The sequence below is a fragment of the Danio rerio genome, chromosome 12 (genome assembly GCF_052040795.2).
Source record: "Danio rerio strain M-AB ecotype USA chromosome 12, GRCz13ab, whole genome shotgun sequence".
NCBI classification, from domain to species: Eukaryota; Metazoa; Chordata; class Actinopteri; order Cypriniformes; family Danionidae; genus Danio; species Danio rerio.
The window spans coordinates 33,047,957-33,065,768 of record NC_141032.1 but is presented as its reverse complement, the minus strand read 5'-3'; the positions used below and the strand labels follow the sequence as shown (position 1 = coordinate 33,065,768).

The 17,812-nt window shown below is 35.0% G+C and overlaps 1 protein-coding gene across 5 annotated transcripts in view; it reads right to left on the bottom strand.

Moving 5' to 3' along the window:
- The window catches only part of thbs2b (thrombospondin 2b), a 55,235-nt gene that overhangs the window by 15,739 nt on the left and 21,684 nt on the right, over positions 1-17,812 (bottom strand). For 3 of the 5 annotated variants that reach the window (XM_087276493.1, XM_087276492.1, XM_087276494.1), the window contains exons 4-12: positions 15,436-15,506; positions 14,001-14,557; positions 13,651-13,735; positions 7,291-7,502; positions 6,667-6,901; positions 4,838-5,008; positions 4,578-4,754; positions 2,022-2,195; positions 1,415-1,542 (exon numbers count right to left, since the gene is read on the bottom strand). In XM_087276493.1, coding sequence (XP_087132619.1) covers positions 1,415-1,542; positions 2,022-2,195; positions 4,578-4,754; positions 4,838-5,008; positions 6,667-6,901; positions 7,291-7,502; positions 13,651-13,735; positions 14,001-14,557; positions 15,436-15,502 — 1,806 coding nt within the window. In that variant the 5' untranslated portion in view covers positions 15,503-15,506. Of the gene's footprint in view, positions 1-1,414; positions 1,543-2,021; positions 2,196-4,577; positions 4,755-4,837; positions 5,009-6,666; positions 6,902-7,290; positions 7,503-13,650; positions 13,736-14,000; positions 14,558-15,435; positions 15,569-16,084; positions 16,398-17,812 lie in introns of those variants that run through there. The other 2 variants (XM_087276491.1, XM_087276490.1) reach the window with 2 other exon arrangements.

Genomic DNA, 17,812 nt, shown 5'->3' with positions numbered 1-17,812 from the left:
TTTAATTATTTCTGAACAAATCATACATCTTTACAATGATTCACCCCAGAGAGCAAACAATTTTGGCCCAGATTTGGCATAAATCTGGCACAGCAGGCATTCATCCAGGACTGGCATACAGCATGTGGGCCAAATATGGCTCTGGTTTGGAAGAGGTGGCACTGTCTTTAAGACGGCACACAATACTTGGGACAGGTGTAAAATGTACTGTTTGGCCCAGATGTTAATAATTTGATATGTGGGTCATGTAAGTTTGGCCAATCTTGACCCACATTTAAATATTATTTTCAAAAAAAAAAAAAAAAAAAAAATTGACCAATCAGGTTGCTTTGTAAAAAGGCACACCTATAGCATGCCTAAAGCGCAATGATTCATGGGTTTACCAATTTCATGGCAGTCATGACACACCAACATATCTGGCCCAGTTATTAACCTGGCTAAGACTTTGCCCAGATATGGTGCATGTTTGGCCCTTGTCTGGAAGATAGAACTTGGTCCAGTCATGTACTGTAAGTCATTGCGATGAGGGTCAAGCAAAAGCTGATTGTGTGGGCCAGATATATTTTGCTATGTGGCACATCCTTAATCATGGCATAAAGTCTGCTGCATAAGTAAGCAGGGGGGTATTAAAATGTGGCTAAATGAGTTGTGTGTGAGCTGTTTCATGCATCATTACTCTACTGGCAATAATTTTAAAGTCCTTATTTGATCTTCAGATGTGACTGCATTTTAGTAAGCCAATTGTAATACTGAGGGTTTTTTTATGAGTGTGTACCACCCAGCATCTAAAAACCTGCCATAGCACACACATTTTTCATTAAATTACATAAAATTTGAACAAAATTACTGCTAACTTATGAACATATATCTTTTTGTGGCTTTAATGAAGTGTGCACAAATACAAAAGAGAATATTCAGAATGATGTTGGAATCTGGTAGCCAGACAAAAGAAATACTATTAAAGTTGTTTCCATCATTCTTCAAAATATCTTCTTGTGTGCTCAACAGAAGAAAGCACACTTTCATGGTGTGTTTTTATGGTCACACTTTATTTTAATAGTTTTTTTTTTTTAAATTGCATTGCATATACATGCCAACTACTTCTTATTAGATTATAAGTAGACTGTTAGGTTGGGGTTAGGCTTAGTGTAAGTTGACAAGTACAAAGTTTCTTATAGTCAGTTAAATGTCTGTTTAGCAGCAGAGTCAACATATATTAAGCAAACAGTCTACTAATACTGGACCATCAAAATAAAGAGCTACCAGAACAAGTAGAGGATGAGTAAATGATGACAGGATTTTACATTTTCAGTGAACTATCCCTTTAAGTGTTTTGGACTGCTATCTAAAACTGTCTTTAGGATTACAGCTTTGTTCAAAACCATATTTTGATCTTATTAGTCAGATTGCTCACCTCGTTGACATCTTCACAGGAAGTTCCATTGCCCCGATAACCATTTGGGCAGGGTCCACATTCCCAGGATCCATCAGAAGCTGTGTTACACTCGACTCCAGAGAAGCATGGGTTGGAAAGGCAGCCATCTGTAAAAATCAAAAGAGCACTCATTTTTTTTCTTTCAGCTTAGTACCTTTATTCATTAGGGGTCCCACAGCAGAATGAACCGTCAACTTATCCAGCATATGTTTTACACAGCGGAAGCCCTTCCAGCTGCAACCCAGTACTGGGAAACATCCATATACACTCATTCACACACATACACTACAGCCAATCTAGTTTATTAAATTCACCAAGACTGTTAGGGAAACTAGAGCACCCAGAGCAAATACACACTGACACAGGGATAACAGGCAAACTCCACACAGAAATGCCAACTGATCCAGCCAGGACTCGAATTAGCAACCTTCTTGCTGTGAGGTGACAGTGCTAACTACTGATCCACCGTGTCACCAAAAGAGCACTCATTTTGACATAAAACATTTTGTCTTATTTAAATTTAATCTCTAACACTAGTGAATAATAGAACATTTCTAAAAAGTTGAACGGGAAATGTTTTTCTTACCAATAGGACACTCCAGTCGGTTGCATACTTCATTTTCAATGGAGTCTCCAAGACACTTCCTTCCTCCATGCTGCGGTTCAGGGCTGTTACACTCTCTGACACGACTCTTCAGGCCCCCTCCACATGTAGCTGAACATGCTGCCCACGGAGACCATGGGCCCCAGCCACCATCAACTAAATGGACAAACAGACACAACATAGCGTTAGATATCCTAGCCCAAATTTTTGGTTCATAAATCTTTTCAAAATAACTCTGTTTTGTGACCTTATGAAATAAACATCTGTATTACTGCATAATGTAGAATTTACTTGACTGTGACAAAATTCACCTGCTTGTTATTTAGTTTTGTTTTGCATTAAACTGGTTGTTATTTACTTTTATATTTGCCGTTGTTCTACTTACGCAATTTTAATAGAAAACAAAGCAGTGGTAGAGCTGACTTCAAAGAACTAATACTGAAGTCATGAAAACAACTAATTAAACTAGGCAAATTCCATTTTTAGGTAGGCATTAGCATGCGTTTCATTTTGAACCACATGTTATGTTATGCAATCCAATATGGCAATCTGTGTGCTAGCACATTCCCTGCTAATGTGGAAATAACACATAAACGCCTGGAATAAGTAGGCAATGTGCACATAGCTCTCCCTTTTCTGGCATTGCTGTTCACTGAAACTGCACATTTCTGAACATCCAAAAACCAGAAATGGCCAAGAATTCATTGGGCATCTCATAAGTATATTCAGCATAATCCTGAAATGAAGAACTTGACCAAATATGTGTAACATCGCCGATGATAATATAAGTCCTGGAACGGATGACATCATCATCCCAGACGGGTGGACGAGATGGTTTCTATATGAGCATGTTTGTGGTTGGGCTCAATTGGAGGTTGAGCATTAAATTTTGTAGGGCTGTCAAGTTAATGTTTAACAGCGTTACATTTTTTGAAATGCCATAACACAGTGATTTAAGCTTAAGTCAGTGAATTTGCTGTGACAGTCAAAAAATGCAAATTTTTTAAGGGAAGCACGGTCCTGTGATCAGTAGTAAATTTTCTCTTAAGGCCTGGGGGCGCTCTTGCACTTTAACTCCAAACACCCACAGAGAAGAAATTCAGGAAATCCCCATAGCATTGCATTATAAACAGGATTTAGCTACATCATTGATTCAACATAATTAATATCACATGAATACAGAATCATCTCACAGAAGGATTTATTTTAAACACTCGTCTGAAGTTATGAAGTAAGTTTGGAGTAAAAACATGTTATGTTATTACTGTATTTATGCTATTTTCCATTATACAGAGCCATAGTTCAGTGCGAAGCTATGCAAACAGCTCTCATTATCCCAGAATGACTATCTCGATGGAATTATTGCCTGATTAGGCTGATTTAGATTATGAATACAATTTTGCATTGCTTCTCAGTTTACTATGACTCTGTGTAGTAAGTGCTGCTCCATCTGAAAGCATGTGCTGGGGTTTTACCAGAAATGGATTTGCACATAATAATTGTCAAAAAATTTTTGCCCAGGCCAAGTAATCCATAAGTAGTACAACTGAAATTTGCAATTATTGTTAAATCTGGATACTGTTTGCAGCCTGATTTTCCTAACTGTGCATACAATGTATGAGCTGCATGCACATGAGTTTTGAATCTTTTTTGCACTACTGTTTTTGTCCCAAAGATGCCAGTGAAGAACTGGGCCACTGTTTGTTTCAAACAACAACAACAACACTGAACTCACCAATAACCATAAATGCAATGAGCTAACAAGCGCAAGTGTCAAGGGAATAATGGATATACTTTAAACAAGTACAAAAACATTTTTTTCGATTGCAACTTTTGTGAAAAAGCACAGACACAGCAAGTTAGGACATGGTTAAATGTGACTTTGGAGGTAAAATTTTAGGCTTATAACTATTCCGTCAAGCTGTAATATTTATAGCTCAATCTTTTGAAGCCACATCATAAATCAAACGAGGTGTCATATTTACCAGAAAAATAAGGTCATGTTTCTTTTTGAATTTGAAGCTGGTTTGAGGCATCCCAAGAAAAACTTTGCTGTTCTTAGTACTATAATAATTATTATTAGTAGTTATTTAGTATGAAATGATTGTAATTGTATAAGGTGGCTTGGGTATTATTGTGAATTTGCTGTGTTTTTGTAATTACTTTTTGTTTTTATATTATGTATAATTTTTATTAGTTTAATATTTTGTTCGATTTACAGATTTGATAAAACCATAGTCTGTAATATCACTCTACATTATTTTGTGACTCTAATTGTTTGACACTGATTTAATGCCAGTTTCCTTAAAAGCCTACTGTCGTGTACCGTTGCTTTTATATAAAACACGATTTAAATCAGCCTTTATGCTCGATTGTTAGACTCGCTCTTGTTGTTCCTCAATCTGGCAACTTGTGCTTGAGTTTGTTTTGAACCAGGAATGCAATACTTAGTTCAACCGCTGGGTTTCAAACTTACATACTGCATCTTTAAATGAACTGACAACGATAATTGTTTCTTTACTGGCTAGCAATACTCACTGGGACAGGGATCTGTGTGGCAGCTCTGTGTCTCTCGTCCTTCACCTTCACAGTCTTTGCCACCTCTTTGTGGAACAGGAGCATTGCAGTGACGGATACGTGTGATCAGTCCTTCCCCACATGTTACTGAGCAGGATGACCAGGGAGACCACAAGCTCCAGCCACCATCCTGACGAACTGCAAATGTAAAACGCAAAGTTACTGTAAGAGTGCTACAATAACTGACAGCCAGCCTTCACACACAAAAAGTGTGTATGTACCTCTGCGGTCACACTTTCCCAAACTGCACTTGCGTGTCTGAATCGATGGGCCAGAACATGTGTTGCTTGTGTCGTCACAAGAGCGCCCCCTTTGTTGAGTCCCACTTCCACATGTGACTGTGCATTGAGTCCATTCTGACCAAGGAGACCAGCCGTCCTCACTGTCCATTGCTACATGGAGATGTATAATACATCATTAGGAAATGTACAAATGATTTGTTTACTGATTTTGGCACTTTAAAAAATTAAACACCATTCTAACCCAGGGTTCATACGGTCATGAAAAAACCCGGAAAAGTTATGGAATTTTGACATGGCACAGAAAAACCAACAATGTTTTGGAAAAGATATGAAAATTACATTTACATTTAGTTGTTTATCAGACATTTTTGTCTTGTGAGCTTGTGCTTGCAAAAGTCGTATAAAACAATATGATTAGACGTTCATAAAAGTGAGCAATTGCTCCATATTTTAAATTTCTAATCTTAAATTATCTTCTATTGGTCTAACACAATCCCCTGATGTGATTTCGCAGGTAAGAATTTACCAAGCTTGAACTTTCGAATGCAGTGAAATGCAAAAGCTTGTTTTTCTGGTCTGCCACATTTGCATGGAAGTCTATCGGAGCAAAAAGTGCAGTGTGAGCGTGACTTTGCAATAGAATTAGTTTTACCTACTATTACTAGTTTAACAAACTATTAAGATTATCTAAAATTTGTTTGACAAATATCTGTATATTGGAATGGAGGTTAGATGTTTTACTTTTCTTTTCTTGGCCAAAAACATGCTCTCAGATCATTAGTGCTTTGTAAGCATCATCTATTTTACATAGATATAAAAATAAATTGTTGTAATAAATTTTAACGTTTCTTATGAATTGCCACGTATATGTAGACATTACATTAAACATTAGGTCATGGAAATTGACTTAAAAGTCTAGGAAAAGTCATGGAATTTTTGTAGTAAAAATGTGTATGAACCCTGACAACCATTACATCTATTCTCGCAATAGAAGATGAATTTTAGAGATTATTAATAGTTTTCAGCATCTGATGATCTTTCAGAAATCATTGTTATACACTAATTTGGTTAAGAAACTCCTTGTCACCTTTGAATTATGAGGTTCTGATTAAAATTTGTCAAAACTGAGTTATTCATATTTCTTATGACATGACTTTTTTATTTAGAATACATTACTAAATTTTTTTTTGGTATATGAAATGCGAAAAAATAAAGTGTTTCAAAGATCTCAAAGACATTCGTACTCAAAATGAAGCCCCATTTTAGGGAAACCATGATACAATATTTCATGATTCCTTGATAAATAGTAAGTTTAATTGCTCTGGATTTACAGCATAAATTAGGTATCAGTTAAAATATTATTGTAAAATATGTGTAAAATATTATTAGCTAATTATTCTATAAAAGTCTGATAAAATTTTTTCCAAATTAAAAAACAAATTGTCATTTAGATCTTTATTTTAATGAAAATATGTCAGAAAATAACAAATTTCTCCATTTGTTGTCATCATTTTTCTGAATTGAAAACATTAGTATTTTATTCATTCGTTCATTCATTCATTTTCCTTCATCTTAGACCCTTTATTCATCAGGGGTCGCCACACCAAAATGAACCCTTCCAGCTGCAACCCAATACTGGGAAACAGGAGTTTTATTCTCTAAAGAGTCATATACGTTTTTTTTTTTTATCATTATCATTACATCAATTATATTTATATATATTTTTTTATAACAATACATAATTTAAGTTTTGGTTACCAAAACATAGTTCAGAAAAAAACAAAACAAAAGCATTTGCATGCACTTACGAAGACAAACTGGACAGCATTCGCCATCGATGAAGGATGGATTGGCACATGCCACTGGAGGACAAGTGATCTGTCGACAAACAACTTTTCCTTCTTGGCAGGTACATTTAGTACAGCTATCCACAATCCAGTCCTCCTTGTCCTCAAACATACGACCATCTTGCCAACACATACTCTGCTCTGAAAGACTTTGCATCTTGTTTAGCGCCTCCTTCATTGCCGTGTTTTCTTCTGTCTAAAAAAAATTGTTTTGAAATGAATTAAACAGCTGTCTATCTTCATGCTGCGTCATTCAGGCTTTCCACACATTCAAACAGAACCATAAATCTCCATGCATTGAGAACTTTAGATGTTTTCCAAGTGAAAGCGTCTGACACAGTGATTTACTGAGCTCACATTCCTGCCACAGTTATGTGGGCAAATACAAAATTATGGTCCGACTATCCTGTTCGTGTGCCCACAAATATAAATGGCCTCACTAGTGAGCTCAGGTTTTTTAAACATCTGACAAATTTGGTTAACATCGACAATATGATATGCTGTATGAGTAAATATTCTCTTCTCAGAGTCAATTTTGCACGATTTATATGTGGATGCATTAAAAACACCCACAAGAGGACTCACCACTTTCTGCAGGCCATCTATGAGGTTGCTGACGACAACTCTGAGACCCTTGAGCTCCTGGAAAAGGTTGGCCAGTTCTTCACAAGAGCGTTCACACATCAGTTCTGATGAGCTGGTTGCTGGAACGTCTGTATTCTGTCCAATTACATTGGTGGCGATTGAAGAAGGAACCTCCACAAACTCTGCGCTCTCACTGACTTTATTCGCCTCCACTAGGGAAAGACAGCAGAAATGTGAAGCAAACATAGAAATTGGATTAATGAACCAAGATAAGTGAGATATATCCAGCTGCAAACCTACAGACCCACACACGTTTCAGAACACACAATCCCCGCCACACGATCTAGGCCGGGGAGAATGTTTAATGATGGATGTAAATGTTATTAACATCTTCTCGGATCTCTGCCATCAATATAAAAATAAATATTATTAACAATCGCACAGCTTAGTAAAAGATAAGGTTTTAATTATAAATTTATCAGTTTAAGATATAGAATGCAGTATTATTCATTAAGGGTTGAAACCTCTTGGAAGTGAGTAAATGGTGGGTAAAAAAATCCCTTTAATCATACATTGGTTTAAGAGCTAATCGTTCTTGGTATGAACAAAATACTACTTTACAGGGTTGATGTGTCAGGTTTTTCATGTATTCAATCACTTTTATTTGCCAGTGTTTGGACAGCTGTGACCTTTTACTTCTTTCAGCTGTTTAATGTTTTTGAATCAAGAAATACTTTTTATGTTTGTCTACAAAATCATGTATATGGAATTGTGTATGTGAAGAATTAATCATTTTATCTGTCAAAAAATGATTTTGAGTGAAAAAACATACTGGCATTTAAGTCCTAATAAGTTAATATTCTCTTTGTTCCTCCAATCTTTATAAATAACTATTTTGCTAAGAATCTAGTGGGGTATATTTTAAAATTAAAGTTACACTTGAATCACTTAAATTTAAATGAATTTTACGTTGTTAAAAATTGTTTTACTTATCTTTAACTTCTCAAAAAAGCATAAATTTCCATTAATGCATGAAAACAATAATACATCACCATTCAAGTGTATTTAACAGTTATTTAAAACTGTATTAATCGTTCATAGTACAACTGTAATCAAATAAACCCAGCACGTGTGAGCATAAAACTTCTTAAATCTTACCAATACAAATAAAATATATTGATATAAAAGACAGTATCAATCATTAGTCAGCTGAACCAGTAATAAGTGTTAAATTAAAGATTTAGTAAAGCCAGTGTTGTGTCCGCTTGGTGAAGATGCTCAAACAAACAAAGCATTTTTTTGATAGACCCACAGATCGGACATTGTGATATTTTGTTTTTCTGCGATATACAGAATTATATATACAGAGGTCAGAATTATTAGTCCCCCTTTGAATTTTGTTTTCTTTTTTAAATATTTCCCAAATGATGGTTAACAGATCAAGGAAATTTTCACAGTATGTCTAATAATATTTTTTGTCTGGAGAAAGTCTTATTTGTTTTTTTTGTTTTTTTCGGCTAGAATAAAAACAGTTTTTAAAAAAGTCAAAATGATTAGCCCCTTTAAATGATATATATTTTTGATAGTCTACAAAACAGACCATCGTTATACAATAACTTACCTTAGTATTCCAACCTTCCAAGTTAACCTAATAACCTAGTTAAGCCTTTAAATTTCACTTTAAGCTGTATAGAAGTGACTCGAAAAATATCAGAAATAATAAATCAGTTATTAGAAATGAGTTACTAAAACTATTGTTTAAAAATGTGTTGAAAAAATTTCTCTGTTAAACAGAAATTGAGGGAAAAAAACAGGGGGGCTAATATTTCTGACTTCAACTGTATATTGCAATCTAAATATAATGATTCATATAGCTCTATTTCAGAAATATTTCATTGATATTGTATGACTGGGGTGATCAAGTCTTTTTCTGTGCAGTGCATCTGCATAAATTATAATAAATTACAAGCAAAAATAAACAAATAAAAATGCTTTATGGCTTTCTGGGGAGTCTAACAGTGTTTAAGTACAGAAACTGAACAATCAAATGTAAAATAACATGGTCATCATTGTATAAATAATTTAAAAATTAATCTTTATGTTTTAATCTTTAATAAATAATTTAATCCTGCGATTTGACTATTGCAGATGCACACATTGCGAAATCGTTGCTCGAACGATAAATTGTTCAGCCCTACCATTGTAGAGAAACAGCATTTAAACTTTTGTAGATGCCCATTGCAATATCGACGCTTAAACGATAAACTGTTAAGCCTTACCCCAGAGAAACAGTATTTACACTTTTGTGAGAAATCATCCTAAAATGGCTCACTTTTAATCATTTTAGCACAGTTGGATTAGAGAAAGGCTTTCAGTGTTTGGAAAAGGATACACTTCACCTTTAAGGCAAGTATGAAGACAGAGAATGCAGACTCTGGGTATCTCACAGCATGACGACAAAACCTGTTTGCAATAAAGCCTCTTTATACACGACACTCAGGCGCTTGAAGATTGTAATAGGAAGCCAAATTAAAACGTTTCATAGGCTCCTGTGATGTAACACACATGTAACCACAAGTAAACTATTTCTAGGCACACAGACCTACCTCAGAAATCCCTTAGAAGCACCGTTTTTGAGGTTATTTTTAAGTTGTTCAGAAAGAATATAGTTTCATTTTAAAGTCTGGGTGGAGCAGTAGCTTGAGTTACCCCAGTGAACTATAATTAGAAACTAACATACAACTCTTTTCCTTTCTACATATAGCCTGTTCACACCAAATTTTTAAAAATGCATTTTTAAAAGTAAATTCACCCCTGCAGAACTTTGACAATCAAATGCTTTCTTAACTGCAATTTTCTCATCATTGTCCTATGTTTTTACTCTGTTATTGAAAGAGGGGTGCACAGAACATATTTATTTGAGCCGTGATGAAAAAATTAGATTTTTAATATGCATCGCCATTCTCTCTTGAATCAATTCTTAGCTCAGTTTTTAACAGTAGATGGCGCTCTATAGGCTAGTTTTTAACTACACACTCAAATGCTCAAGTGGAAGAGATGTTGTGCATTTGGCTGAGGCATTTACTGTACGTACTGTAAGTTGACTTTATGATCTTGTAATCCGCTTAAATCTTTCCTAAATTTATTATTTATCATTTTTAGGTTTAAGTGGTATTTGTAAGGAAGTGGATGCAAGCAAAGTGTGGCTGTTTTAAAAGCCTACAGTGCCACTTGCTGTTAAAAAAAAATAAGCTCTGAATTAATTGAAGAGAGAAAAACAATGCATTTCGAAAGTCAGAATGGGCTCTATGCACAACTAGAGTTTTAAAGCCAACGATCAACTTCGGTGAAAGCTAAATGTGACTATTTTCAATTTCACAAGGTTGTTTTTACAGCATCAATGTTGTAATGTCATTACAATACATTTAGTTTAATTGACTTAAGCATTCATTTAGTTGTTCGAATGTAAATGAGAAGAAAGACTGTTGTAAACACTAATGCCGTCAATAGCAACAGGCTAGGCTAGTGCAGAAATAGCACTGAAAGGGTAAAATAAACTGTCATATTTTAAAGACATGGTGGTAGGAAATAGATTTTAATGCAGTGCATTTTGTCCGATCTGAGACCCACTTCATATCGTATATCTAACAGGCAGTGAAGATTGCTGATTTTACAGAACAGTGTCAATTTTGTAATGGAAAGACATTTGGGCTGCCTGGCTGAAAATTAAAATGGCAAACTGGGCAGTTTCCCGCTTGGCTATCGTACTTTTTGGACAGCGTTAATAATCTTCTGAGCAGACTGTCATTTTATTCGGCCTTATTAATTGACTATGCTGTGATCTGTGACGCTCTGAAAGAAAGAAGTTTCTTTTTTGGACATACCAGCCCATGTGACATAATGTGCAGCCCATTGGTTCTCTTCTTTACTGACATTGGGCTGACTCAATCACTGTTGAGTTAAACATTTAAATTTTTAAGGGTCTGGCTCTGTCCCAAAATGCCAGGGCAATTTTTTTTTGTCCCAGTCCAGCCCTGTGCATAGTGTATGGTGTGCCATTTGGGATGCAGCTTATCTAACTTTTACGTCCTTTTCGTACGCATGGTCCCAATGCTAATAATGTCAAATAAATCAAATCCATGCTATACGTGTATAGTTACAAAAACATACCAATCTTAAAACCAAATGAGCTCTGACAACACATACAGTCAGGCCAGACTGATGGATGGCCTATTTAGACAAAAACAAGCTTGTAATACATGCACACTATGGCAATAACTCTAATCTAATAACTTCTTTAGTCAGGCCAGTTACTGCTAATCTAAGTGAGTACACAGGTCTCCACAAGCACAAGTTCCTTAAAGCAAGTTTATGTATAAAGCTGTCAAGAGTTAAAAATCCTTCCCCTGAGCAATGGATGTCAAAAGCCTGCTGTTCAAGAACCCACTACTCTACTACCAGAAGATTGCTGACACTAAAGAAAAAACTACACACAAAATGTGACCCTGAACCACAAAACCAAGTCATAAGTGTATGATTTATTTAGATGAATACATCTACTAAGTTAGGATAGGCAATATTTAGCAGAGATACAGAAAATCTGGAATCTTCAAAAATCAAAATTGAGAAAATCATCAGTGAAGTTGTCTGTATAAAGTGATTTGCAATAAATAATACTAATTAATGTTATATATATATATATATATATATATATATATATATATATATATATATATATATATATATATATATATATATATATATATATACTTACAGTGGGGAATTCACAAAATACTCATGAAGTATGCTCTTTTTTAATATTCGAATTATTTTTTGGCATAAAAAAAATGTAGATGCAATATAAGTACAGAAATAAAATTCCATAATATATTGACTTTAAAGTTTTATTGCTAAACATAAATAGCTTAATATATTTACATACAAATTTTACTTGTATAATAGATTCAAGTTTGACTTAATGTAAATAAAATTAAAATGTTTCATTATATCTAAAACTAGGGATGTCCCAATCAGTTTTTTTGCCCTCGAGTCTGAATCATTTGATTTTAAGTATCTACCGTTACAAAAATCGTTCCATACTTTTATAATACATTAAAACAAATCGAGGTTCTACATGCTTTATAAGCATAAGGAATACAGGGTTATCTACAAAGGCGAGTGGCAGGTGACTCATTGCTATCTTGGCTGTAATATCCTGTGCTTTCACAATGTCATGGGTAATTTTTTCTCTCCTCTTTAAACTCTCCTGCAGCGTGAACTGATTCGTCTTCGGTTGGGTTGCCTGGGTGAACTCGCTGTATTGTGTCGGGTGTTTGTTTTTGAGGTACCTTATCAGGTTTGTGGTTTTAAATGTAGGCTTTTCCTTTTCACCTCTTGCAATCCAAAATTTATATATCTCACAGTATGCTATGACAATGTTGTCATCATCAACGTTATTATACCTCTAGATTGCATGATATACTTGCACTTTCCGCTTCAAGCTGTTTCTGTGTTTTACTTTGTCGGAATTTAACCAATGGCAACTCTGCAACAAAGTGATGTCATGCCGCGTTGCTGTTTTTGTGTGAGGTCGAGAAAGAGGTCTAACTCTGTGTCTTAAAAATAATGAGAATATATATATATATATATATATATATATATATATATATATATATATATATATATATATAACATTTCCTTTTATGCAATTTCCTGTTAAATATCATTTAGGAAATATTTTAAAAAGAAAACAAAAAATTCAAAGGGGGGCTAATAATTCTGACTTTAACTGTGTGTATATATCAAGTCCTGATCGGGAGGTAATGTCCAATTCAAATCGAATCTGAAACCGTGTGATCGGGCCTGAATTCCGATCACAGGATTGGATCTGTACATCCCTATCTAAAACAATTTAAAAATGACATGCATATACCTGAAACACACTCAAATAGACACCATTTCACAACGTTCTTATACAAAGTACACATAAATAGTATGCTTACAGTTATAGCATTTTTTTAGTGCAATTAAACATATTTTTTAAGCATAAGTACTTGTAGTGTACTGAAAAATAAAATAACATAAAATTGCAACCAAATACATTAACAATGCACTTTGTTATTTGTGCTAATGGTGCTTTAAACATACTCTCTACATTTCAAGTACATTTGTAATATATTTAAGTGTACTTCTTTTTCACCAAGGCACTGAAGGAAATCTCCCTTTCTGTGAGTAAAGCATTTCGTACCGCAGTTCCCATTAAGCAGGATCTCCATCTTAATCCCACAAATCTTTCTTTTTTGTTTTATTTTGGCTGGCTGAAAATGTTAAAGAATGTTAAGGCTCACAAGCTCCTCCTACCTGGGTTTCCAAGATCACATCCCCTGCTCTCCAGAATGTCCTCAAGCTGGGTGTCAAAGATAAAACGTACATTCTGCAGCAAGCCCTGAAAGAAACAACAGCTGCTGTTAGGCTAACCTTGCCAATTTTCAACCATTCACATATATCTCCCAGGACTGGGAAGTTGGGTTGAATTAACAGAACACTAGAGGATCAGTGGTAATTTATTACACAGTTTCCAGCAACTTGCTTGGCACTCTCTGCAACTACTAATGCTGACAAAATTGAGCAAAAATGAATTAGTTACAGTTCTAGCTTGACTTTAAAATCCACTGCATGAACTTTTCCGAATAATGTGACATCAAACCTACCCTAAAATGGCTTTCTCTTGTGGACCCTTTGGCCACGAACATACTGGCGCCAGTTGCACTAAGGTGTTCATAGAAAGGTTCATCAAGAATGAAGCTATCAATGAGTCCACAACCAATGTACAAAGTTGCTGTCTCCCCGTGCACATAGAGTGTTATATTTTTCCATTGTGAATCCGAGAGGTCTACTTCCTCAAACGAAATCACGTTGCGAGAGCCATCGGCCCACCAATACACCAAATCTAGAGTGTTGGTTCTGCCATCTGAAACAATCTCAAGCTGCCTGCGCTCTCCTGGGCCTTCCAGTGCAAGAATGGTGCCACGAGATGTACGGTCCTGGCGCAATGTGGCTGTCAGAATGAAGCCTTCATTGTTTTGTATTTGCAGAAGAAGTTGTTGTAGCGCTGTGGAGCTGACAGAGGGCAGCTGGTCAAAACGGATGAAGCGATATGCTGGAGCATCGCTGTCCAGACCCTTAAAAAGCTTCACTCCGATGGTCTTGCGTGTGATCCCACTGGATTCAAATAAGTCAAATATGGTCTCATCTTCCAATTGTGCATCTAAAAAAAAAAAAATACATGATTTACATGAGTAATTAAATATTATATAGGCACTAGGTACACATTATGGGTACATGGAATTGACATGAACTCTGAGTCTTTATATACTGAGCAAAATAGAATCTATATAGGTAGAATAATATTGTACACCTATTTGTTAATAATAATGATGCCAAATAGTGATTAAAGATGTATAACATACAGCGCTCAGCATAATTGAGTCTGAAATGGATATTTTTCTCCTTTTCTCAGTGAATATAGGCAATGTATTTTGGGGCATTTAAACAAAACAGATTTATTAAACAGATGTTCATTAAAATAACATTTTAGTGACCAAACTTGTTTAGAAAATTAAAAGATAATACAATTAAATTCAAGTCAAATATTACAAAAAACATATAAAAATTTAAACAAAAAGTTTTTTTTTTTTTTTGATTTACCTTTTTTTAAAATATATAATTGTATTTAAAAATTTTCTATAACATGTAAATTTAGGTGTACTAGTTTTAGATTCAGATTTGGCTTCAGTCCTGGCTAATCTAATGTATTTGTGCACATAATAATATATTATAACTTAATAATATTGTATAACTTCCCATTAAAATATAAATTTAAAAGATAGATTTGTGAGGGGTGTACTTATATGATCAGCACTGTATGAACTGAAAGTTGTGTACAGAACATAAAACACTCTTTTCCTTGTTTAAATGTAAATTAATGTTGATATTTTATTTATCAACTATTTGTACCTTGGTCTAAACCACATTATAGGACTGCTATAGTAAAGTATGGTGTAAAAAAAATAACATACAACAATTATACATTGTAACATAGAATTTCGACATAAAATAAATATTTATAATGACAAACAGTATTACCTTGAGATTTAACAGAGGTGAACAGAAGCAAAAGGGCCAACAATCGGAAACATCTTCGGAGAATCATTCTTCTGTGTGTCACAAATATTGTTTGTTTGACGTTAAAAATACATATACCACGGCAGCTGAACACCTACAATTAAAATACATTATTTTTAGCTTACTCGTAGCCTACCCCCAGACCAACTACTAATAATATTCGCCAAACACAATGAAGGACTCTGTTTCAAAGTCTGTGAACGACTTTGTTAGGCTATAACTCAAACGCATTCTGTTTTAGGAAAAGGTTGAAATGTACTTCTATTAAGGACTTCCATAATCCACATCCTACAACCAGAATTGTCTTTTGGCACCCTGGATATAGTCAGCTTATTTTTATTAACGCTTTAGTGGTGTGCAAATACCATATAATGGTTTGTAAACGTAATACTGAAGAATCTAAGAGCATCTATCAGCGGTACGTGCTGCTATGGTTACCACGTCAACGCTTTGCCACACTTGACACATTGTAATATAACTTTTGAGTCTGTGAAAACAATCAATGAAAACTCTAACACTATTCAAACACAAAATAACATATTTTTCAGAACGCAATACCACTTGTTTGGACTTCATATAAAGAATCAAGAGTGACGAGCACCCCACTTACCCGAATGAAGGTGCACACTGGGATTATAGCAAAACTGAAAATATATATACAAGATGAAAATAACGCTTTACTCCTCAGTCAGTTCCACAATGGTAAACCCACGCCAGTGATTAGAAATTCATTGCGTAAAACTTGGAGATGCCACGGGTCCTCCAAGCGCAAAGTTTAAAATTCGCGCATTAAGCTGGGTTACGCGGTTCACAGGGAAATGCAGTCAATCATGAGGTGTTGCTGAACAATGTCTTTATGTTCCAAAAGCTGGTACGTGATAAATCCAGATGATGCCGGACTCACGGTCTCCCTCCTCATAACTGATCTCTCTTGAATTTTATCATGAGGGGTGCGCATATTTGGTTTCAGATGGGAGGGTTTGGCGAGGCTGGAGGCGGGTTGCGCTGGACTGGAGAGGTTTGGGTTGTTGATGTGACAGCACGTCAGGACAGTTTTCATTAGCTAATGCAGCCGCGGGCTGTTGGGTGAGGGTGAAGACCTAAATATGTGGATAGGTATGTGAGAAGACCAAGAATGAGGTCAAGTTTATATTGTAAAGAAATAGAAAAGAAGTGTTGCTGGACAAGTGCCAGATACTTTACACCAAAAAGAAAAAAAAAAGTATGTTTTTGTTAAAAATTATCTATGCAGTGTTATCAGATTTTTTATAGAATTATTTTATAATTTCTCTCCGGTATTTAGTCAATATTATCCATTAGAATGTCAGACAGACACAATTAAACAAAAACAGATCAGATAAATAGACAGACAGACAGAGGGATGGATGGATGGATGGAAACAGACAGACAGACAGACAGACCGATGGATGGATGGATGGATGGATGGATGGATGGATGGATGGATGGATGGATGGATGGATGGATGGATGGATGGATGGATGGATGGATGGATGGATGGATGGATGGATGGATGGATGGATGGATGGATGGATGGATGGATGGATAGATAGATAGATAGATAGATAGATAGATAGATAGATAGATAGATAGATAGATAGATAGATAGATAGATAGATAGATAGATAGATAGATAGATAGATAGATAGATAGATAGATAGATAGATAGATAGATAGATAGACAGACATACAAATAGACAGCCAGATAGACAACTAGACAGATAGACAGACAGACAGACAGACAGACAGATAGACAGAAAGACAGATAAACAGATAGCTAGATAGATAGATAGATAGATAGATAGATAGATAGATAGATAGATAGATAGATAGAGAGATAGAGAGATAGAGAGATAGATAGATAGATAGATAGATAGATAGATAGATAGATAGATAGATAGATAGATAGATAGATAGATAGATAGATAGATAGACAGACATACAAATAGACAGCCAGATAGACAACTAGACAGATAGACAGACAGACAGACAGACAGACAGACAGACAGAAAGACAGATAAACAGATAGATAGATAGATAGATAGATAGATAGATAGATAGATAGATAGATAGATAGAGAGATAGAGAGATAGATAGATAGATAGATAGATAGATAGATAGATAGATAGATAGATAGATAGATAGATAGATAGATAGATAGATAGATATCATAATTCTGACTTCAACTGTATATCCAGGTGGACATGAATAGACACATTTTAAATTCCAGAGTAGTAATGATGAACAGCACAACGTGGCAGTCACCATATAAAATGTGTGACTTTAATCTGACTTGCTCTCTCAAGAGCGTTACATTCCT